The sequence below is a fragment of the Homarus americanus genome, unplaced genomic scaffold (assembly GCF_018991925.1).
Source record: "Homarus americanus isolate GMGI-L3 unplaced genomic scaffold, GMGI_Hamer_2.0 scaffold49667, whole genome shotgun sequence".
NCBI lineage: Eukaryota > Metazoa > Arthropoda > Malacostraca > Decapoda > Nephropidae > Homarus > Homarus americanus.
Genome location: NW_024738608.1, coordinates 8,549,300 through 8,572,926, shown reverse-complemented (window position 1 = coordinate 8,572,926; position 23,627 = coordinate 8,549,300). Strand labels below are relative to the sequence as shown.

At 37.9% G+C, this 23,627-nt stretch overlaps 1 protein-coding gene across 4 annotated transcripts in view; it reads left to right on the top strand.

Moving 5' to 3' along the window:
• Nucleotides 1–2,328: 2,328 nt before the first annotated feature.
• The window catches only part of LOC121874249 (bifunctional heparan sulfate N-deacetylase/N-sulfotransferase-like), a 46,162-nt gene continuing 24,863 nt past the window's right edge, over nucleotides 2,329–23,627 (top strand). For 2 of the 4 annotated variants that reach the window (XM_042378338.1, XM_042378335.1), the window contains exons 1-7: nucleotides 2,344–2,495; nucleotides 6,507–7,087; nucleotides 10,512–10,727; nucleotides 12,185–12,437; nucleotides 16,342–16,527; nucleotides 20,133–20,336; nucleotides 22,758–22,884. In XM_042378338.1, coding sequence (XP_042234272.1) covers nucleotides 6,798–7,087; nucleotides 10,512–10,727; nucleotides 12,185–12,437; nucleotides 16,342–16,527; nucleotides 20,133–20,336; nucleotides 22,758–22,884 — 1,276 coding nt within the window. In that variant the 5' untranslated portion in view covers nucleotides 2,344–2,495; nucleotides 6,507–6,797. Of the gene's footprint in view, nucleotides 2,496–6,506; nucleotides 7,088–10,511; nucleotides 10,728–12,184; nucleotides 12,438–16,341; nucleotides 16,528–20,132; nucleotides 20,337–22,757; nucleotides 22,885–23,627 lie in introns of all 4 variants that reach the window. The other 2 variants (XM_042378336.1, XM_042378337.1) reach the window with 2 other exon arrangements.

Here is a 23,627-nt window from a genome sequence, read left to right as displayed (position 1 = left end):
CGGCTCCTCTTCCTGCCCCACGCACCACATTCTGACGACCCCAGCACACCCGTCCTGCCTCAGACGCCGACCCCAGCCCAGCAATAACCCCTGACGCGGCCTCTGTTCCTGAATCCAGACACCCACACACCCCTCTTTTCTCCCTCAGGTACTCCCTGCTAATGTCCTGCACCCTGCTGCTGTCGTGGACCCAGCTGCTGTCACGAGCCCTAATCCGCTTCTGCTGACGCAGCCCCTGCTCCTGACCCAGGCCCACACACACCCCAGCAGGCGCATCTGACGACCCAGTACCTGCCGTGAGGGAAGCACACAAATTCATCGCCTCCACACACCCTTTTTCTCCCTTCTCCCACAGATAGTGTGTATCTAGACAGTTGTATTTCAGCGATCGGCTCATCACGCCATCGCCGTTGTCTCACATGAGGCATGCACCGCCCGGTCTGCCTCACATGTGCTAAGCAACTCTACAGACAACAAGTCTCCTACACCGGCTGGAGGGAAGGGGGAGTATTGTAGTGGACGTCTCCCCTACAACTGCCTACAACTGCGTAGCCACAGCCACCACCTGCTACCGCCTTCCCTAGCAACCAACCAGATGTTACCGTATCTTAGCAACGAAACTAGTCACCGGCGACTTTCTGGGTTTTCCCAACATGATTCATAGAGGACTGGCGGCTGCTGCTGGGTATATAAGCTCTGTCTCTCCATTGAGATTCATTCTGACCATTCTTCTTGAACAAGCAACACCTCCTCCTCCGCCGCTGCCTTTGCTTCTCCTCGCCTGCCTGGCGGTCCTCACTCCCGCCAGCGAGCATGGCGACCCACCAGCTGTCCTTCTCTGAGCTTCCTCACCAACCAACTCTCATACTGGCCCATCTTCCTAAACACGCAACACCTCCTCCAGCAAGCTCCACGCTGTCAGCATTTATTCAACCAGGAGGCCAGCAACAGGCAACATCTTCTCTAACAAAGCTCCTGCACATCTACCTCCTACAACACGCTACTCACCGAATGCTTCTACTGAGCAGCCCCTCACCACACGGCACCTCCAGCACCAGACTGTCTATCATATAACTTATATATTATACAAGAAAACCACATTAGAGTTTCCTTCCATGCTGAGTGCTAGACAACATTAATATCTCGATACCCCTACAAGCTTGTTTGGAGGAGGTGTTGCGTGTTCAGGAACCGAGGGCAGAATGAATCTCACTGGAGAGACAGAGCTTATATACACAGCAATCAGAAGTAAATCCGTGGGAACTCGCCGGTTTCTTGACTCTGTTGCTAGGGAAGACGTAGCAGGTGGCTGGTTGCTAGGATACTGTGGCATTTGGTGACGCCCCCCCTCCCCTGGGCCGCTCGTTTGGTTGCTAGGATACTGTTGCATTGGAATGCTGATAAGCAGTTGTAGGGGAGACGTCCACTACAGTGTCATCTACAAGTGCGACAACAACCAAGGCATCAACACTGATATGCAAGAGTAATAGTTCCTTCCTCTGTTTTTCTTGGCCGGAGATGTTGTAGTGGATTTCTCCCCTACAAACGCTGTGTCACTAAGTAGCCGACCCCACCAATTCCCCAGTGTATGCCTCGTGGTCTAGGTCAACCAGCGCCGCCATACATCACGGAGCGGGGGTCAACTACTAAGCCACGCCTACCCCCCGCTATTTAAGACCTGACCTCGTGGTGATCTCTCTCTTTTCTACCTACACCAACCAGCCAGCAACAAACCTCCTCCGCCTGCCTGGCGGTCCTCTCTCCCGCCGGCGAGCATGGCGACCCACAAGCTGGTCCTTCTCTGAGCACCCTCACCAACCAGCTCTCTCTACATCACGCTTGTAACCATGCTGCCTTCCCAGCACCAAGCTGCATTGTACATCCCATACAACATGTATATAGAGAGCACATTGTGAGTTTCCTTTCTCTAACCCATCCTGAGTGAACACCAAACAAACTCATACCCCACAATGTTTATGCTTTATGACTTCTATTGAGTCACCCCTACCGCTTGTCCACCAATATTATAAGCAAGGCAACTGAGTCGCTCTATTCTCTCCACTTCTCTTCAATTGCGTATAACCTACAGTTACAGCTCAATTACTAATCGGCTTGCTAATCATATTATAGGTTTCTGACCTGTTAATTAGTGCCCTTCACCATCTATAAGCCCTTACTGCACCCAAAATTCTGAGAGTAAATGAACACTTGAAAGACAATGCTTAATTAGATTTTATTATGATGATTAATAATTGAGGAGAATATATTACTATATGATAATGTTATATATAAATCAGAGAGAATAGTTTTTAAATTTGGCGGCAGGGTTGTGGTTCAAGTATGGCTGCCTCTGTGAGGACATATTTGTTATTGGTGTACACAAGTTTAGGTGAGGCTCCCGAGGTTAAGGGGTGAGGCCGTTAAGATTGTCTTCCTAGAGGTAAAGGAGGCTACGAGTAATGCGGATGGTGTTGTGAAGGATGACTTGAGCTGGGGTGAGTGTTGGTCAGGGGTCAGGTGAAGTGGCCAAGTTAATGACCGAAAAACAAAATTTTATCGCCACTCCCGCCACTGATCTGTCCACCACTGAGTGACGTCATTGATGAACTGCAATATTCTCGAGGTCCTCAATGCCTCTGAATTATCATTAACTGGAACAATGTGACAAATGTCATGAGAAAACCTGGCACAGCATATTTTGTTTTTTCATTGGCCTCTTCCCTTAAAGTTCATTAAACTTTGACATTCGATTGTTTTGCTCTATTTCCACATCAATCACTCAAGAGTACCTTTCTCTGTTTATATTTGTTTAATGGCTGTGGCAAGATTTTGTTATTAAAAGTTAGGTTAGGTTTCAATAGTGATTTGGAAGTTGAAAGGGTCAATTTTTAGTCATGCACTGGTCTTTCTCTCGCTGTTATTAATATGTGTTTCATAATGTTTAGACAATTCTAAAACATTTTTCTTCTATGATATTTCTGCCGGAAATTAAGGATAACCGAGATATTAATTTTTCAATATTATTAGATTTCCCAAGTCACAAGTGTCACCATGATTTGATTACATCTGGTTCCGGTCTTTCTTTTGATATTAGAAATATGAGTTTCGAATGAATTTGATATTCATTTCCTCTGGAAATCACTAGTTGTTTTTAGATACACCCCCCACACACTCACATAAATCTTAACGGAAAAAATATTGGTAAATTTGCATTGTCACACCGTTCTCTGTTAGAAAGTCAAAAATATATTTTTCTAGTGTATTTGTGTGTGTTTAGACCGAATATGACCTTCATTTCTGGGGGAAATTAGTGGTTGTTTTTTTTCGAATTTTTTTCGTTGGACGTTTACCGAAAAAAAAATCATGGCAAAATATACCAAAAAACACTAGAAAAACAAAAACCTAACCTAACCTAACTTAACTGACTCTCACCATATGATGGAATTGCCTATTTCTTACCTTATTGGCCTGGTTCTTGTTCGTCGTTGGATTCTGAGATTCTTACACAACGTCACATATGTTGGTCTTTGCGATATTTACATTCAGTCTTGCTCTTAGTACACTTTACTGAGGTTGGAAGAACACCATGCGATCAAAAAAATGCTAGTTTCTTCGTCTTTTTCTCAAAAACTCGCAATCAGCTCCATATGATTGAAGTGACACCCATCGCAGACTGCCATGGTCGGAACTGAAGTTACTGAACTTGAATTTCGAAATATGAGAGACCCAAAGTAAAACTCGAATTTGATTGGGCCAAATATACCACGAATTAAACCCAAAATCATTTTAATTGGTTTCAAAAACAAAAGCGCTTTTGATTGGCCGCGTGACGTGTACGGGAACGCATGCGCGTGACGATTTATGAAGGAGACGCAGGAGACACGCAGTGTTGGAGGAGAGGCAGATGATAATGGCAGAAGATTAATGGAAGAAAATAGAGAAAATTTTGGATAAGCTATCTCCGTTATTATACATTTCCCCCAGTAATGTAATGATGAAAATTATCTTATAATTAGACATCTTATTTGAATATGATAATAGATTAGTGGTAGGAATGAACGGTGTGCAAACGCAGTAATACCAAAAGTTTGATTTTTTATTTTCTCGAGTAAATCACAAATAAAATACCAACCAACCAAACCTAACCACCATTTTGTTCATGCCCCCCCCCCCATTTTGGGCAAAAAACTCTTGCCCAGTCTCCTATGGCTATAGCCACCCCCCCCCACATCCGCCAATACGAACGAGTTTAAATTTTAAAATTACAGTATTTTATTGACCTGATGACTTATTTTATTCTTTCATTTACTGTATTTTGTCATTCTATTTCTTCTTTTCTCTTAAATATACATAGTGGGATTTTAAACATTGTTCTGTTAGTATGGTATGCACATAACATATGTTTTGGCTTTTGTACAGTCGGCCACAGGAATAAGTATGCACACTGTAGCTGTAAGGTCTGAAAATGGTCTGGTAACGTTGAAACTGCGCAGCCAGACGCATAATGAAACTCGGCTTCTAGAACCTTGTTCGTTATAGCATTCGTTCGTTATAGGATTAATCCGTTCCAGGCCCCCAAATACAACCATTAACACTGAAAAATATAATATAAAATTGTAAAAATTGTAAAAAAGTGCATAAATATGCATCTAAACTCCTGAAATAAATAATATCATTAATACTTGTAATAAAAAAAAATTAGTAAAAAAAAAAAAAAAAAATACTGTTCGTTGTAGGAGTTTCGTTCGTTATAGCATTCTCAATTTTATAGGTAAAACCGTTCGTTATAGGAATATTCGTAGTAGAATCCGTTTGTTATAGCATACCCCACTGTATTTCCTCATCTTCCTTCCTTTACTAATCCAAACATCAGTAAAAAAAAAAGTAGGGTAAGAGAAAAAGTGCGGGGGAGGAGGAGGGAGCTGTACAATAACTGCAATCCCATTTGGCAACAAGTTTACTACCATTGGATACAAAATATTACATTCTCTCCTTGACTGACGATGGGGTTCCGTCCCGACGACCAGGTCGTAAGTCGAAAAGGCGAAAATAATACATAGAAATTCTAAAATGGGTGTCTCTTTTTCTTCTCAGCACCACGAGAACTCTCACTTTTACTCTTGCCAGCCATTTTAAAGGGAATTACAAATGAAAATTTTGTCAGTACACAGCGCGATCACTAACGTTGGGACTCGAAAATACATAATATGAAAAATATTTTATACGACCATGGCCGTCGTATGTACGAGTTGTCGTAAGTCGAATATGTCGTAAGTCGAGGAGAGACTGTACTGTACTTGTAATATAAACACAAGACACTAGTAGAGCATTCACAACAAATGTATTTCTAACATATATGTAGGAATAAAACATAAATTACACGTCATTTTGTAACTTTGTTCTGTTCAGGACAGCGTTACCTGATATTTTGTCTGAAACACGAACTGTAGGTGTATAGTATGTACTTATTCTTGTGGCCGACTGTTTATTTTTTACTTGAGAACTTCATCAGGAATGAAACTTGTTCGTAACTTGGGGACTGTCTGTACAGTGCTGTAATATGGAGGTAAGAAAGAGTTTTCATTTTACAGAAAATTTTCATTGAGTTGCTGGCTAACAACTGCAAGTCTTATTGCAGAAGATAAATAATGTCTTGCCTTAAGAAAATCCCATAAAATGACAAGAAGCAGTAAATAATATTTATTTTATTTTATTTTTTATGCCCGGAGCACTGATGTATGGTATACAGTAATTTTACCCAGTGTCAGTGATGATATTTTCAATGTTGACATGACTGTTTCGTACACAGGAACGCTTCCCAAGACTTACCAGCTAATGCTACATTATATGGAATGGTTGCTTGGAAGTGCTTTTGTGTGAACAATTTGTCAAGTAAGCAGTGAATATTTTATAACGTGTTGACGTAGAGCAAAGCCCAAGGTGAAAAAAATCTCAGAAATTATACTCTAACTATATTACAAAAATGGCAAGTTCTCAGTATTTTATGCAATTTTCATATGTCAGACTATAATTTCTTAAACAGAAATATTGGTTGAAAGTAAAGAAAAGTGAGCCAACCATTAGCACATTGTATTTATAACAGGATGTTTTGGGTTCAATTTTTGGGGGTTGGAATGTATCTCAGCTTTAAATATGGGATCCAAAGGGAAAATTGGTAGGGTATCTCTCACTATGCATCATGAGTTCAATTCTCAGCCTGGGGCAGATGTAAGAAATTTGTTATCCACTGTGGCCTTACCAAAGACAGCAGGATTTCTCCAGGTATTCCAGTTTCCTCCTGTTCTAACACTGGACATCGAAGGTCATAAACAAAGTAATAAATAACAGACCAACTGTCCAAATGGCTAGTAAGCTGAAAAGAGATGAAATGATAAATTAATTAGAATTACCCTAATAACACTTTTCAAGAAAATGAGTGGTATAAATCTACTATGCATTAAAGCACTACCTCTTGCCTTTTGTTATCTTGTAATTTTCCTTTGCAGACGGCATCACAAGAATCGGTAAAGATCGTGAGCATTGTGTGGATGGATCCCAGCAAACAGGCCAGCAACAAGGACTGTTCTTGTTACTAAGGATTTGAGTTCAACTGAAGCTAAAATCTCTACATGTCTTACAATGGAGAACCCCACTTGGAATTGAATAGTTTGGAGGACCTATCCTGTCATCTTCTGTGTTTTGTATTTTAATGTAAGGTGAAGTAATACCTGTAAAATTCTTATATGTGGATACACTCTACTCAGTAACAAGCTGTTATTGGAACTAAGACACACTGAATGTTTGAAAACATGGAGAGTGAAAAAAGTATCCTGGTTGCCAGTACTGTCGACGGTTATATGAGGGGGGAGAGAGTCTGGGAAGGACCCCATGCTGGACGTCATGCATCTCAGAACAGTAGGAACTTGCCACTTATATGCCGTCCCTGGCGACTGTGGCACAGGGCCACTCTGTGTTTTGCAGGCCCAAGAAAAGCTTCTTGGAGGCGGTGTATTCTTGGGGCTGCACTTATAGTCATCGTGGTGGTGATTTATTCATTCAGTGAATCATCTCATCGATCATTGTTGAGGTAAGCAATGAAGACATTTCAACTTAATTTCAAGATTGTAAAGAACTTAAAAAATTTGGTATACTTTTAGTGATTATCCCCAATGTTTTTAGAGAAATGAAAATGCTCTAGTGCATGAATAGAGTAGACTGAAGAGTCTTGTATCATAGAATAATTAATTTTGTGTATGTAAATATACTGTTTTAGGTGAATGGAAAGGCTTTTTTTTTTCAGAAGTATAACGAACTATTTCACACAGGAATATTTTAAACTATGAATAGAACTCTAGAACTCTTCGGGTTTTAATTTACTGACTTCATGCTTCCATTGATATTTTTTTTTTTATGGGCATTAGCCCACCCGGGCACAGGTCATTTTATGACCCACATCAAGGCTTGGTGGACGAAAATATGCTAAAATAATAATAATAATAATAAAATTAATAAAGCTTAATATAAATAATAATAATAGTAATAATAAAGAGCCATAAAATAAATTAAAATCAATAGTGAGAAACGATATGTATGTATGTTGTGTTGTCAAAGTAAGAAAAACAATTGAAACCCTGCAATTGTGTGTAAATGAGGCAGAAAGTCAGATCAGCAACCTGGGACTTGGTCACAGTTTTTGTGGTGCCATATGGCAGCAGGGTCTGTCGAGAAAAGGAGAATTTGGGATTCTAAAGAAATGACCCAACCTTAACAGATGGCAAAACTGGATTTTCTACCGGGGTGCATGTCTTTTAATTATTATTATTATTTTTTTTTTTTTGGCACCACTGCCTCCCTCATTTTTAGCAGGTCTGTATTTATGGGAACTACCTGGCATAAGGGTGTATAAAACAGCTAGAGAACTGATTGTGAAATCCTGTTTTCTCATGGAGCCATTATGGTAAGTAGGCGGCTCAGATACGCTTCTTCCTCTCTTGGGCTCATACAAGTAGAGTTGAATTTCAGAATCGTGGATTGACCTGGAATTCAAAATGGCATATAGTAGTCGTAGTCTCAGTGCCAGGTGTTATGATTGGACAAATTGAACCTATTAAGGCCTCTTGCTTCACTAGGGCAACTGTTTCACTTGAACACATGATGGGGAGAGAAGGGTGATGTAGCTAAACTGAGTTAACATTAACTAGGGCATTATAGGGGGTGGTAGGAGACAGGCATGGGGCTGAAGCCAGCTTTGGCATTGGTAAAAAGTAAAGAGAAATTAAAAATAGAAAAGAAAAAGATTATATTAATCTACACCACAAAGATGCCAGAAAACCAGCTTTTTAAATTGAGACATATTGTAAGAGCATGGGAACAGAAGAAGGCAGAGCATTCCACAGTTTGGCTGTGTGAGGAAAGAAGGATATGCTATAACGGGTTATTCTAGTGTGACTGACAGCCACAGAGAAACTGTGGGCACTGCGGGCAAGACGAGTGTTACAAGCCCACTGCCTTGCCGGCGGTACACAGGATGCCAAATCCACCAAACATTGCCCGTTAAAGTACCTGTAAAAGAGAGAGAGTGAAGCTACATTGCGGCAAAGAGAAAGTGAGGAAAGGTTATCAACTAAAGGAGGAGAGTCAATAAGACAAAATGTCTTTGATTCCACCCTATCTAACAGTTGGACAGAAGAAGAACCACCCCAGATATGAAAGCAGTACTCCAAGTTAGGACGAATGAATCCCTTATAAATTTGAAGCAACTGCTCAGGAGTGAAGTAGCTACGCACCTGTACAGCATTCCCAGCTTTCAGGAGGCAGCTTTAGCAATGTTGTGGTTGTGTGGCTTCCATGACATATTGGAGGAAATGGTGACACCTAGCATATCTATTTTAGATATTGGCAGAATGATTGCATCCTGAAATGTGATTGGTGGAAGAGCATCTAAATTGGAAAGTGTAATTGGTAAATATGTACTGAATTTTATTACTATTGAATTTAATGGAAGTGTCTACCTCCCCAATCGGGGATGCTTCACAGATCTGCATTGATAGATGAAATGATATCAACTCTAGAAACAGATCAAGTTCGAGAATTAGGGGGAAGGGAAAAATGTGAAGAAGTGTGAAGAGTAGAATCATCAGCATAAGAATGGATAGAATTAATCGTAGTGTGAAGTAAATCATTGATCTAAAGAAGGAAGAGAGTAGGTGAAAGAACAGAACCCTGTGAGACACCACTATTGGTAGAGAAAGAGCGAGAGGTTGATCTCTCGATAACAACTGCCATGGATCGGGTCATATTTGATAACTATATCAAAGTGACATGGGTTGTTGTGTCGGCGCCGAAATTACTAACCAGCATTTCAGTGACCAGTGCTGACACAAGATCATATTGTCACAGGTCAATCAAGTCAAAATCTCCACCCCAGGTAGTGCCAGGGAGAGTAAACTTTAGGTGAGGTCAGGTCAAATGTGAGTTGGCCATGTGATCTTGATCTGACCTTACATGAACTGAGATCCAGACTGACATTACAAGTTATTCCTACTAATCTATTCTCACAAGGACCTGACCTAAACGTCAGAAGATATCAAAGATACTAAACGGATGCTTCTCTGTGATTTGTGGCTGTAAATTACTATGTTTATGTATTATGGATAATATAAATTTAGCAAAGGTAAAGTGTTACTATAAGTAACCTATTTCAGGGTATAGGGAGAGTAAAATATTCCCCAAGAACAGTCAACTTAAAATAAAGTCAGGTTATCTCAAAGCGTTGCTGCAACTTAGAATACAATACATAGTCCCATCAATATAAGGTAGTACAGAAGTATATTATATAAATAATGGTGTTAATGTTTCACGAAGCCTTGAAAAGCCTTGGCTTTGACTTCATGACTGTTTTAATGTCTGGCTTTGGCATCATGACATTCCAATGGCTTTGGCTTCGTCCCTGTGTCTGGTCGGGGGTTTTCTCTCAGTAATGACTAATTAGGGAGGAAATGTTTAGAATATTTAGATGATCATTGTGCTTTTATACAGTATGTGATTGGGTTACAGCCCTACCACATTATATAGATTATTTTTGTTGATTAACATCTTGGAAAAGATAATATAGTGCACAAGGCTTAAAAGTATTTCTGGTATAGGTTTGTCTGTTTTGCAATTACTAAACATGATAGAAAAAATAAATCATGCTTGCTCCTGCATAGTTAGGTATGAGGCTAACCTACTAATATCTCCCTCAAAAGATTGCATATTTGTGACTAATATCTTCCCCAAATTCATTTGTGAAGCATCACTAATAGAATTTCTTCTTTTGAAGCACTAAGTAATTGTTATTATTACACTTTCATCTGTATCATAACTTTGCTTTGTTCCTCATTGTTTAATGGTTATACTTACTTAACTTAAAACTTTCTCAGCAGAAGCTGTTCATATTGATATAGCAAATTTAAAAATATATATATATACAGTATATGTATACATTAAGTTAAAGACTGACGTAGCAGCAGCTATGTTTTGTGTTCCAGCTTGGTACGGGGCCGCCCACCCGAGTCACTGTTTCGGTGCAACAACATGGGCAACACTACTCTCCCTCATCTCCGAGTGCCCCCAAAGACCTTGGAGAATAAACTACGTGAAGATCCCAAGGTGTTGCTTTTTACGGAGACTCGGTACTCAAAAACTGGGAAAGCCATCACAAATATTCTTGTAGCAAATAGAATCAAGTAAGTTTCTTAAGTTTTTGTGCAGTTGAAATATTTAGGACCATAACTTGTAAATTCAATAATGTAAATTTTTAATACCTGAATATATATTTTTAATTTTACCCCTAACACCTTGTAAGAGGAACTTAAGTATGCAAGCTATCCGTCCTTTCATCTAGGGGTTATGGGCTTAATATCTTGAACAAATACACTTGCTGTATTGATGCAAGACACTCAAAAGCAGGGGTGTCAAACTCATGGCTTGCAGGCCAAATGTGGCCCTTGGGATGGTCAGGTGTGGCTCGCTGGATGACGGTAAAATTTATCAGCCCGTGAACTTATGATAGAAATAGTTATGAAGGAAAAAATGCAGATATGAATGATTCAGTAAATACCGAAATGATCTTTACATCATTGAGGCAATAATTTAATTTATATTTTTAATGCCAGTAAAAACACTAATGTAAAGGGAAAATGCTTATAAAATCGAAATAACTAAAAAATTAAAAAACGAAGCCGCAGCCAAACGTTGCAACACTAGGTAGGCTAAACAGACGAGGAGAACTGGTGTACGCAATGTGTGAAGCTGTAAACTTCAATCCTGCAAATATGTGTTATAGCACTTGTGTTGGCCCTGAAGAGGGTAAATAAAATAAGAATTGGCCTTCGTAAGGTGTTGAGTTTGACACCACTGCTCTAAAGCATTGGTTCCCAAACTGGGGGGCATGAGGCCATGTGAAAAGCATGATATAGGCATACCCCGATAACTGACGCATATAGGGACCGTGAAAAGTTGTTGGTAAGTAAATTAGTGGTTATTGATGCAATTAATCCGATAAGAATATATAATAAATTCAGGAGGTTAGGGACTGGCCACCCTCCAAAAACTCCCATCTACCCCTAATATATCATATTTGTGCAACTGTCAAGCAAGAAAATAGAGCAAGCATAATGAGTATTAAATAAGGAATGTAAAGCATAGATTGAGACTTATTTCTCTTTGTTGAGGATGGTAGAGACGGTCTAGGGTGGCAAGTTCAAGTCTGTACCAATCTTTGCTGGCCCATCACTACTCTTATTATACTTTATCACATCACATATACTATTACATTAATATTTTGTCTGCCAGCCAGAACCATTCCCACCCACAATGCTCAGCTGAAATGCACTGTATGTGCAACTTGTGTTTTATTTTACATGCTCTCCCTGTATTTAAATTATCTTAATAAAGAATTTACACTTCTACAGTATATGCAAATATTTGTTACTAAATGTTTTTTCCCAGATGCCCATTTCATCATATTATTATTACTACCCCACTTTTTTGCAAGCACATTTTTTATACCTAGATTTGCATTTTCTTTAGATATGTTAACCTCTCATTTTTTTCCTGTTGTAATTAAGTTCAATATATAAGTTTTTCATATCAATTAAAAATATAGTCATATGTTGAATTTAATTTATCTTTTCCTTTTGAGGTACAAAATGGAAGTTTTGGGTAAGTCACTGCCTGGACTCACCAATCTTTCAAGAGGCAAATATGGCACAGTAGTGTTTGAGAACTTTGAACGTTACCTTCAGATAGACCCTTGGAATCGGGAACTCTTGGACAAGTACTTTCGAGACTATAATGTTGGACTGATTGGGTTTATGCCGTCACATGAGGACACTCAAGTTGGGGCTAAGCTCCGGGGCTTTCCTCTCTACGTACATACTAACATGGCATTAGAGGTTTGTAAGATAATTGATATACCTGCTATGTGTCTTTATTGATTACCAGTGTGTACAGATTGACCCTCCCTTATCTGGCTACTTTGAAACCAGGGCTGCCGGATGATGCTGAGGTTCTGCTCCCCTGTGCTTGCTTGCCTCTTTTGCTTTGCTTTAAAACCCAAACACTTCCTTCTTCTTGGCAGCATGCCTTGGTTCAGCCCATCCCGAAGAAGGGTGACCATTTTAATCTCTCTAACTATCTCCCCATTGCCCTAGCTTCATCCCTCGCTAAGATTTTTTAAACTATCTTAAACTCTCATTTTCTCCATCACCTTGAACACCTTTCTATTTTGTGGGATCATCAGTATGGTTTCCATCATGCTAGATGTACTGGTGATCTGCTTTCCTACTGCACCCATCTATGGTCATCCTCTCTCAGGGATTATGGGGAAACCTTTGTCTTGGCCCTTGACATCTGCAGAGCATTTGACAGGGTAAGGCACAAGTCTTTGCTTTCTAAACTTCTTTTTATGGTTTCTCTCCTCCACACTGTTCTATCATTTATTGCTTCCTTGAGAACTAATCCATGGCAGTTGTTGTCGCGAGTTTGATCTCTCGCTCTTTCTCTACCAATAGTAGTGTTACAGGGTTCTGTTCTATCACCTCCTTTCTTATCAATGATTTACTTCACACTACAGTAAGACCCCCTAAGTCAGACTTCCATAAGTCAGAAACCCCCTTTAGTCAGACTAGGGTCTGTGGGTCTGCCATCACTCGGCCTACACCTCTGAGTCAAAATTGGTGGTAACCCCCGATTGCAAATTTTCAAAAATCAAGATTTTTTAAATCAAAACAGTCCTATAATTATTAAACTGTAGTCAGTTTGTGTCTTCCTCTTGGGAGATTTAGATCCAGGTGTATTTAATGGTCACTTATACAACATACATACTATACAGAACTGTGAAGTGGGGGCAAAATAATAATTAAATACTATAAACAAGCACCACCACCAGCAGAATCACACTTGCCCTACTTTGTCAAGGATTCAATCCCCGAGTTAGATGTGAGTAGGGTGTTATCCAGTGTAGCCTTACCATACATTGCAGATTTTCTCCAGGTACTCTGGTTTTCTCCTGTACTAACACTGGAAAATGAAGGCCATAACATAGAACAGACCAACCACATCAGTGGCTAGTAAGTTGACAAGTGGTGAATTTTTTTTTTTTTTTTTACGGGGATTAGCCCACCTGAGCATAGGTCACTGACCCACATCAAGGCCTGGGGAGGCGACAATATAATAATAATAATAATAATGATAATAATAATAATAATAATAATAATAATAATAATAATAATAATAATAATAATACAGGTTGCACCTTTCTAGTCCGGGATTCTGTGGTCCGGAAACTTCCGTGGTCCGGAACGATTTTATTTTGTCCAATTGGTAGATAGGCAGCTTTTTTTTTTTTTTTTTAACTTATCTGAATTATTATTATTATTACAGGAGTATTAAATTTTTGCCCCTCAGGCCCCAATGTGGGTCAGTGACCTATGCCCGGGTGGGCTAATCCCCTAAAAAAAAAAAAAAACAAAGCCGCGGGAAATTAAGGTTTGTTTACATCCGGCAGTTCGGCTGCTCTCTCTCTCTCTCTGCTTGTCTATACAGAGTACAACATTTAACCCTTCAATATATATGAGCAGTAAATAAGTGTTGCTTTCATATTCTTATGTAGAGTAATGACGATATGTTTTCACATGTGCGCACTTACATACGCGCAGTCTCACTTTTTTTTTACCATTAATGGTTAGCTACTTATATTGTTCCATTTATTAACATTAAATAACATTACAGGTACTTCAAACAACCATATTAATTTTTTTACATTAATTTTACTACAGCTAAAATCAGGGTCTTATTTTATTCAGTTTTATATGTAGAACCAATCAGTCACTGGCTTCGTAAGCTTTAACGTAAACAATGCTGGCAGCCGTCTCGTCTCCTCTAATATTCCACGTATTATTAATAAATTGTATTGTTAATTTTGCACACACACACACATTAATTCAATAAAAACAAATTCAGAAACATTAATTAAAATATATATGAACAGTAAATAAGTGTTGCTTTCATATTCTTATGAAAGTAATAACGATATGTTTTCACGTGTGCGCATGCGCACTTACATACGCGATCTCTCTTTTTTTCTTTACCATTATCGTTCGCTACTTCTATTGTTCCATTTATTAACATTAAATAACATTACTCAAAACAACCATATTAATTTTACTACAGCTACAACCAAGGTCTTATTTTCTTCAGTTTTATACGTAGAACCAGTCAGTCACTGGTTTTGTAATCAACGAAAACAATGCTGTGTCATTTCTTCGTGTGTTTTAATATTCTACGTATTATTAATGAATTGTATTGCTCATTTTGCACACATAAACATTAATTCAATAAAAGACATTCAGTAATAAACAAAAATGAATCTTTTGTGCATAAGAGAAATGACGCTGTTTACACGATTATGCACGCCGTCTGCACGTTGGTGGGCCGTTCAAACCCGTCGAAATTCAAGTTTCCGCCGTCAAAATTTATATTTATTTATTTTTTGTGTTCCAATAAAATACGTTAAGAACTAAAAACTCGCGAAATTTGAGAAGCTACTATATGACATTTAACCCTTCAATATGTCTTCAAAGAGACCATGATGCAGAGAAAGTGGTGCTAGTGCTTCCAAGCATAAGCACAAGTCACTATCTATCCAGGAAAAGGGTCAATTTCCATGGTCCGGCACCGATCAGGTCCCGAGGTTGCCGGACTAGAGAGGTACAACCTATAATAATATTTAATAATAATTAATAAAAATAGATACAAATTATAACCAAGAAATAAAATTGATAATAATAATAATAACCATAAATAAAAACACAAACGAAAAAATAAATCAAGAGTGAGAATCGATATACAGCATGTTGTGTTGTCAATAATACGAGAAACAATTGAAACCCAGCAATTGTGTGTAAATGAGACACAAAGTCAAATCAGCAACCTGGGACTTGGTCAAAATTTTTGTGATGCCATATGGCAGTAGAGTCTACCATAGACAACACATTATGCTTCCAATAACTTCCCTGTTTGATAGCTGCCTACTACCTACTACCTCCGAATAAAATAAAATAAAATGTCTAGCTGTCAACTGCAGTGTGGCAGCTCAATGCTGCAGATGTATGATGTCACCTATTATGGACATCTCTATGTAAAGTTTGCAGTTTGTATTTGTCTTTCTTGAAAATAATTATTTTGTTTGGCGAGTCATATAAAAATAAATAATTTATATATATTTGGAACCATATGTATGCCAGTACAGTGTAAGAGCTTCATTTTAAGGTCTTTTGCTTTATGATTATTTTAGGATTTATATTTTGTTTTATGGAGTGATAATTGTGTGTGTATGTCATGAAATAATGATAGAATTGGGCATGTGATCGACTGGACAGCTACGTGTTGTTATTCAGGAGTTGCCATGCGATGGAAAGCTGGATAATGGAGGGTCATCCTGTACATCCATATCTCTGACCATTTATATTATACACAGTACATTATAGAAGATGGCGTGAGAGTATTATCTGCTTAGGTCTTTACACACCTCCCTTTCTTAGTCTGGGATGTGAGGCTGGTAACTCCACCTTGTTTTAAGTTGTAACACTTTACATTGGTGATATGTATTTTCTAAAGACACTATTTAAGAACTTATGACTTAATTACAGTGGGTATGCCATCCCAGTTACATAGCTTTGACAAAAATTCATGTTTTAAAAAATGGAAAAAATATTTATATTAAATATGTGTGATTTAAATTGAGAATTTGAATTGTTTATTGATTGTTATATTTATCAACTTATTAATTTTATGCAGAATATCAGCCTCAATGGTGAAAACCCAGTTCTACAGCTGACCAGGGCTGGAGGAACAATCACAGACAACTTACTAGGGATGGCCTGGACTGTGTTTTCACCGGATGATACTACCTATGTGCCTATAGAATGGGCTTACTCAAGTGTTCCTCACTACTCTGAAGAAAAGTTGATTACTGTTGTTCTGGTCAGTGAAGTTCTATATTTTTAATTAATTTTATAAAATTCAATAAGAAAGTAAAGCCTCATATGCATGTATACTGACAGGGAACAAATTAATTGATAAAGAAGCTATTAAGAGGCACAGCCTTGTTCCAACTAAGCCATTAACCCATAAATGGTGGCATATATCATTGGTGTTGGCTGTAGGGATGACGGCTTACATCAATGAATGTTCCCTTGTTCCAGTTTTGGTAATGGGGGATATTTTAATGTCCTTTATATTCCTCAAGGGGCTATTTGGTGCATTTGAAGCCATTATGATTAAAATTAATACAAAAATTGCCTTGTTGAATGCAGGATTGATCATGAAATTCTATATTATGACAGGTGGCATAATGGCAGCTTAACTTGGCAGGTTGTACAGTATACACAGGAGATCCAGTATTAGTGACCGGGTAGTATTTGTTGATTAGATTTATCCTCAAACTATCTCGCAGTTAAGTCTTCCTTCTCATCACAATCACATCCTTGAACTGGAAGGCTTGGAAGCAAAAGTTATCCTCAAGGGTAGTAGGATACCAGGGCGCTGGCATCAGCATATATACACTCTCTTATGTCATCTCTTATAGGACAGCCATATTGAATTCTGGCTCAATCTCTGCTTTCCAGTCTTCTTCTTACTTCAGTGGTTTTAAGGAAGGAGGAAAGGTATCTAAGTTGCCTAAGGGCCCTTGCTAGGTGATTTGAGTAGCTAAAGTCAGCAAAAAATAGCTCTTTCCATATTCAAACCATCCTCTGGGCAGTATGACACAGTTCAGCTAGACGTCCAACTCTACTCACAGACGTGTGGCTGCTGCTCTGCCTGTGTGTTTGCCGTGACGTCACATTGGGATGGAGCGCGGCCATGTAGTTATAGCTCAGTAACCCACCACCTTCACACACATTCATTTCCCACATATACACACCCATGCTCTTCATTTTTCTTATTTTATAGTTTTATATTATATTTTCTTTATTTCTCAGCCACATTGGAGTATCGCATTAATTTTCCACAACTTCTATAGTTTCATTACATGTAACAGTAAACAAGGTGCTGGGCTGGTGAGTCGGCAACATAGTTGTAACCCACAGCCTCCACACACATCCGGTTCCCATACATACACTCCCATGCTCTTCATTTTTTGTATTTTATAATTTTATATTACATTTTCTTTTTTTCTAAGCTACATCGTTTATATAGAGTTGAATAAGTGTTAAAAGACATCAATTTTTCAGAGACAATTTTGCGAGGCCAGCATGTAGCACTGTGCATTGTAAGATACAGGCGGACCCTTATTCACAGAAGGGTTATGTTCCTGAAAACTTCTTGTTAATCAATGTGCATTTTCTTATAAACTTCATCATAAAACATGCGACACGTTCCTATGAAAAACTTCCCTGGAGCATCTTATAATGTCACAAAATGTTACAAAACATGTTTTTAATGACAAAATTTGGTTTATGATTATACATTTATTAAAAAACAATTGTTGTATAAATATAATGCTATAAGTGGAATATGCGGAGGGTAGGAGAGGTAGGGGTAGACCAAGAATGACATTAGGTGAGGTTGTTAAAAAAGACATCAGAGCAAAGAACCTTACGAGAAAGGGTGCAAGAGACAGCACAGCATGGAGAGTTGCCATCGGTCACCTCATTGAACCCATACAAGAATGAAAAATGGATGTAAAATAGAAATATGATGGTGATGATGATATCAAATTCTGCCCATGAAACTAAGCCACAGTTAGTCAGCCCCACTACTAACCACCAACATAAACCTAAGAAGGATCTGGAAACATTGCTTATGATTCATCACACAAATAGAAAATTTCATATTCCTGCCTCCTCTTCTCTTTAATATAACATAGCATTAAGAACTTTGTGATACAGGTTATTTAACTCACACTTTGAAAATAAGGATTCTGTGTATTCAGCTACAAGTATCAGGAAACATCTCTGGCTGGGAAGTGAAATTTGAACCTGAATCCAAGGTGGCTGACCCATAATAGCTGAACAGGCTGGTGCTTCTTTGGTAGTGTGACAACAAGACTCAACAATTCCTGTTTTTCATGTTGACTTTTGCTTCCAAACTCCTCTTTTAAAGGGTTTGATTGTGATGGGAAGGAAGAATTATTTGTGAAAACAGAGGACATTTAGTTATAAAAAACACATGCACTCAAACCTTGCTAATTCAACATCTTTGGGGCTCTACCACATTCAAATTACTCGTGAATATGAATTAGCCATTACCCTTTTTGTACCATGTATAGTTCATGTGCTAACATTAGGTGAACTTACTTTGTTTATAATTTGTCTTAACATACAAATGGTACATGCAGAGTGATGTTAACACTAATGATATTTATGTATACTGTACAAACAGATTTTATGTTGTAATGTTCGCATCTCCTTGTAGGCTCATGATGTCATGGAGAAGTACAGATTGTGCTGTGTAAGCCCTAATGAAACAAAATTTTTCACACAACATAGAACTAGTGCATGTGAAGTTATGCTCACCAATAATATTTGTTTATTATATACAAATGTACAATCAGCTATTGCGTTCATTGTACGTCTGGTCAGTACCAATGCCAAAATTTTGAGGTATATTACCACCCTGTTGCTAGGCTGGTTACATCCATGAAAAGTATGGTATGGTACTCTGCTGAGCCAGCACTAATGATTACCAAGTTAATATCTTAAAAATCACAAACTTTTCTTAAAATGGGTTGACATTGGCTAGACTGAAATGAAAATCACTAAAAATGAGATGGAGTTAAAATTAACTTAAAGAAAGACTTAAGATTTGTATTGTTAGCAGGTAGGTATAAGATCAATTGATCAGAGTACCATCCTCATATCTGAGGGTTGGCGACCACAGTCCTCCACTCTAAACGTTTTCGGGCTGTCTTTACCAATCCTACAAGATTTTGTATCTCTCTGGGGGACCCAATTTTCAAATTCATTCATCCATCCCTGTGTCTGCCTTCCCCTGGCTCTCGTACCTCCACTTTGCCCATTAATATTTATGTTATTACTGTATCCCCCCGTGAATAATTATATGACTAAAGTACAGTATCTAATTTTTCTTTTTCTGTATGTTTCAAATATTTGTTTTGAAGTTTTTACTAACCTTATTATTTTCTCATTTGTTTTTTATCAGTGTAAGTTATTCTTAACATTTGCCTCTAACACCTTATTTCAATATACTGTACATACCATTATATGAATTGGTACCCTAGTAGGCCCACATAAAGGAAAACTGCCTGTTCCAACCTGCTGACTGCTTGGACCATGTGGGTATATTTCATACAAACTTTGAATAATTTGCACAATTGGCCAAAAATTATTTGAAAATGTCCAATATATCTCCCATGTGAAAAATGTATGAATTAGCCGGTATTTCAAATTAGTAGAGGCTGACTTAGTGAGGTTTTAGTTTACATATATTGTACAGCCTTCTATCCATGGATACACTTGGAATTTTGTTTATGAAAGCACTGATGTTTTCTTGAGAAAATATTTTAGTTTGTAAATTTTGGTTGTTTGATAATTTTATGTACTGTAAAGAGTTTTTTTTTTTTTCAGGACAAGGGAGAATTTGATGGTATTCAACGAGTGTTATTTGGGGGCAATTTAGAGTTCTGGCTGCACCGGCTGCTATTTCTTGATGCCATGTCCTACCTCAGCATGGGCCGTATTTCCATTTCTATGGATCGCTATGTTTTGGTTGACATAGATGACATTTTTGTTGCAAAAAAAGGGATACGTATGACTGCAGATGACGTGATGGTGAGTATATATTAAAAGTTCTGTCTTCCATGTGATATTTCATCTTGAATTTATTTTGAAATAACACTACAGTATTTTGTGAAAAGTATAGAATTTGTTCATAAGTATCACACCTGCATGGCTTTATATTTGCACTTCATGATTAATTATCTGGAAGTGTTTTCTAGTTACAGCTGTCCTGGTCTACCGTACTTGACTAAATTTAAATAATGTCACATGTGATGTATCCTCTTCTTCAAATGTTTTCTAGCATACTTCTTGTCATTCTATCCTTTCTGTGTACATTACTAAGTTGCAAATGACCATCCTTGTCTTTTTATTTGAATTGGTTCATTTATTCATAAGAAAGAAGTTGTTACTGTTAGTACAGTAGGGTCGGGATATAAAGCGACTTTATATAAAAAAAAATTTATATCGCGGCTACCAACATTGTCGACATTTTCCTATATACAGGTATAGCGGAAAAAAAATTGCAAGGGAAATCAGGCAGGAAATATTTAAAATTTACCACGACTACCAAAATTATCGACATTTTCCACTACTGTATATAGCGATAAATTTATTTATAGTAGACTCACAACTTATGTGGGGTTATGTTCCTGGGACTTCACATAAAGCCAAAAACAATTGTAAGTCAGAAACGCTTAAAAATCCCCTAAATTGACCAAAAAATACGAGTTGAAAACTGTACAGTACTTAAATGTACAGTACTCTAAAAGACTAAAAGTTTTATCTCTTGTGTAAAATATATGTCTATATTCAGATTATTTGCTGTCTTGCAAGAATTCAAGCAATGCAATTTATATTCTGCTAACTTTAGTCTGATACATTTTATAAGATAAAAACTTTAAGCCTAAAACCTCAGTCACCCTTACTGGAAGTTGGAGAGGAGTTGATTTATTATGACAGCTGGGCCAGAGGGCAGACAACAGTTACCTTGTGGTATTTATTTATCTGTCATATTGGGGGAGTTTAAGTTTTCTCTTATAAAATGTCAATGAAATGACTTGTAAGATAGTGATTAATTTGAATATAAACATGCTATAGTTTGCACTTGACATATATATTTTATTAATTATTTAGTACATTTTAGTACAAAGGACTAACAATTTTATCTCTTGTGCAAAATATATGATGTCTATATTCAGATTATTTGTTAGGTCTCTTTTTCTTCTCAGCACCACTAGAACTCTCGAGAACTCTCACTTTTACGCTTGCCAGCCATTTTAAAGGGAATTACAAACAAAAATTTTGTCAGTACACAGCGCAATCACCAACGTTTGGACTCGAAAATACGTAATTTAAATTTTTTTTTTGTACGACTGGGGCGGTCTTATGTCCGGGTGGTCGTAGGTCGAGTATGTCATATGTCGAGGAGTAGCTGTATACTGTATTGAAACAATTCAAATTATGTAGAATTCTAATAGTAATAATAATAATAATAATACAGTGATATCCCCGTTAGCCGGAACAATTGGTGCAGAGCACTTCCGGGAATGAGAGATTTCCGGGTAACGAGACGACTCTCTCAAAGCCGGAAAAAATCCCCCATCCCCGGAATTTTCCGGGTAACGGAAAAATTTTCTCAGAAGTTCCAGAAATTGCCCATTACATCATCTCTCGAACCGGGAAAAATATCTCTCATCCCCGTAATTTTCTGAGTAACGGAAAATTTTTCTCGGAATTTTCAGAAAATGTGCACTTCGGAAAATCGTTCCCAAAGCCAGAATTTCCCGGAAAATTCCGACTTTGGGAGCGATTTTCCGAGAAAATTTAAATTCAAGCTATCGGAGAGTTCCGGGTTTGAGGGATTCCGGCTAACGGAGATATTACTGTAATAATATGAAAAAAATTACAAAACATAAAATGAAAGAAATACAAAACATAGAAACATACCGGTAATCTAAACTCAATACTGTACAATCAAAAGCAATTAAAAAACTAAGAATGATACTTATAACTATAGGTATTGCTGTTTATAAGCCTTACATTATTTGTGTGTATGCAGTATACAAGCTACAAGCTTGCTCAATACTGTAACAGGTGTGGTACTCCTTTAAGCAAAGCTCAAGGTAAAGAACATTACATTCTTGATAGTGAGAGCGAGCGTCAGTGCGTTTTTGCTGACTTATGCTGCAGACAATATACTTTTTACAGTTTTCTTCTTCATGTCAGGTCGAGGTGCATGGTATTAGAGCAAGATATGGTATGATATGATGCCATGTACTCATACATCAAATTATAAAATTTTGGGGCATTTTAGAGTGTGCAAAGAGTAATTTTATAAAACTATATATACTGTACATGCTGACCAGAAATCATAGAGACCAAAGTCATATATAAACATGGTTACCTTTGACAGGTTAAAATTTTTTAGGAAATGAAGTTGTAAACAACTTTGAAAGTACATGATCTTTGCAGGCACTTCTGGATTCTCAAAAGCGTCTTCAAGAAATGGTACCAGGCTGGAAATTTAACCTTGGCTTCAGTGGCAAATACTACCAAAATGGCTACCCAGAAGAGAACATTGGTGATAGGAAACTTCTAGGTTGGTATGAGAACTTATACAAAGTTGGGTCCCAAGGTATGTGTATCCAGAGTACGCGACCCCGCTTATACGCTGTTGACCCCTGTGATCCATCCTCATGCAAGGGATATGCTCTTGCCTGAGCCAACCCACCCAGTATTTCTTGCTTCCTCAGTGCGCTTATCACTTATCTGTACTCGTTTGAGAAAAAAAAAATAGAATTATTACAATATAAGAATGTGGCTTAGAAATAAAGAAAATATAATACTGTGTACAGTACAGTAAAACTATAAAATAGGAAGATGAAGAGCATGAGTGTGTATGTGTGGGAAGTGAACGTTTGTGTGTGGAGGCAGTGAGCTGCAATTGCTTCAGTAACTCAATTCCAGCTGCGCTCTCTTCCTTCCTTCCCCGATGTGAGTCAGGTGGGTGACTGAACTGTGTTACGTCACCCAGAGGAGCTATTCTTTGTACATAAAATAATATATATTGTACCAGTGAATAAATATAATAAAAGGAAAACTGCATTGCCATTTGGCTATCATTTCACTACACTAAACACAGGAGACCGTAAACAGCTGAGGTTTCCCACGCAACTCCCTCCTTCCCCTGCTCTGTCTGCTAACTCTGGCACATGAAGAAATGTTTATTCCCTTCATGTTTTTTTTTATCTTAAAATAATTTTCCTTTTTTCCCATTTTGTCTGAAAGATTGTGTGTGCATGTAACAGTAGAAAAAAAAAATACGTGTATCTACCCAAAATT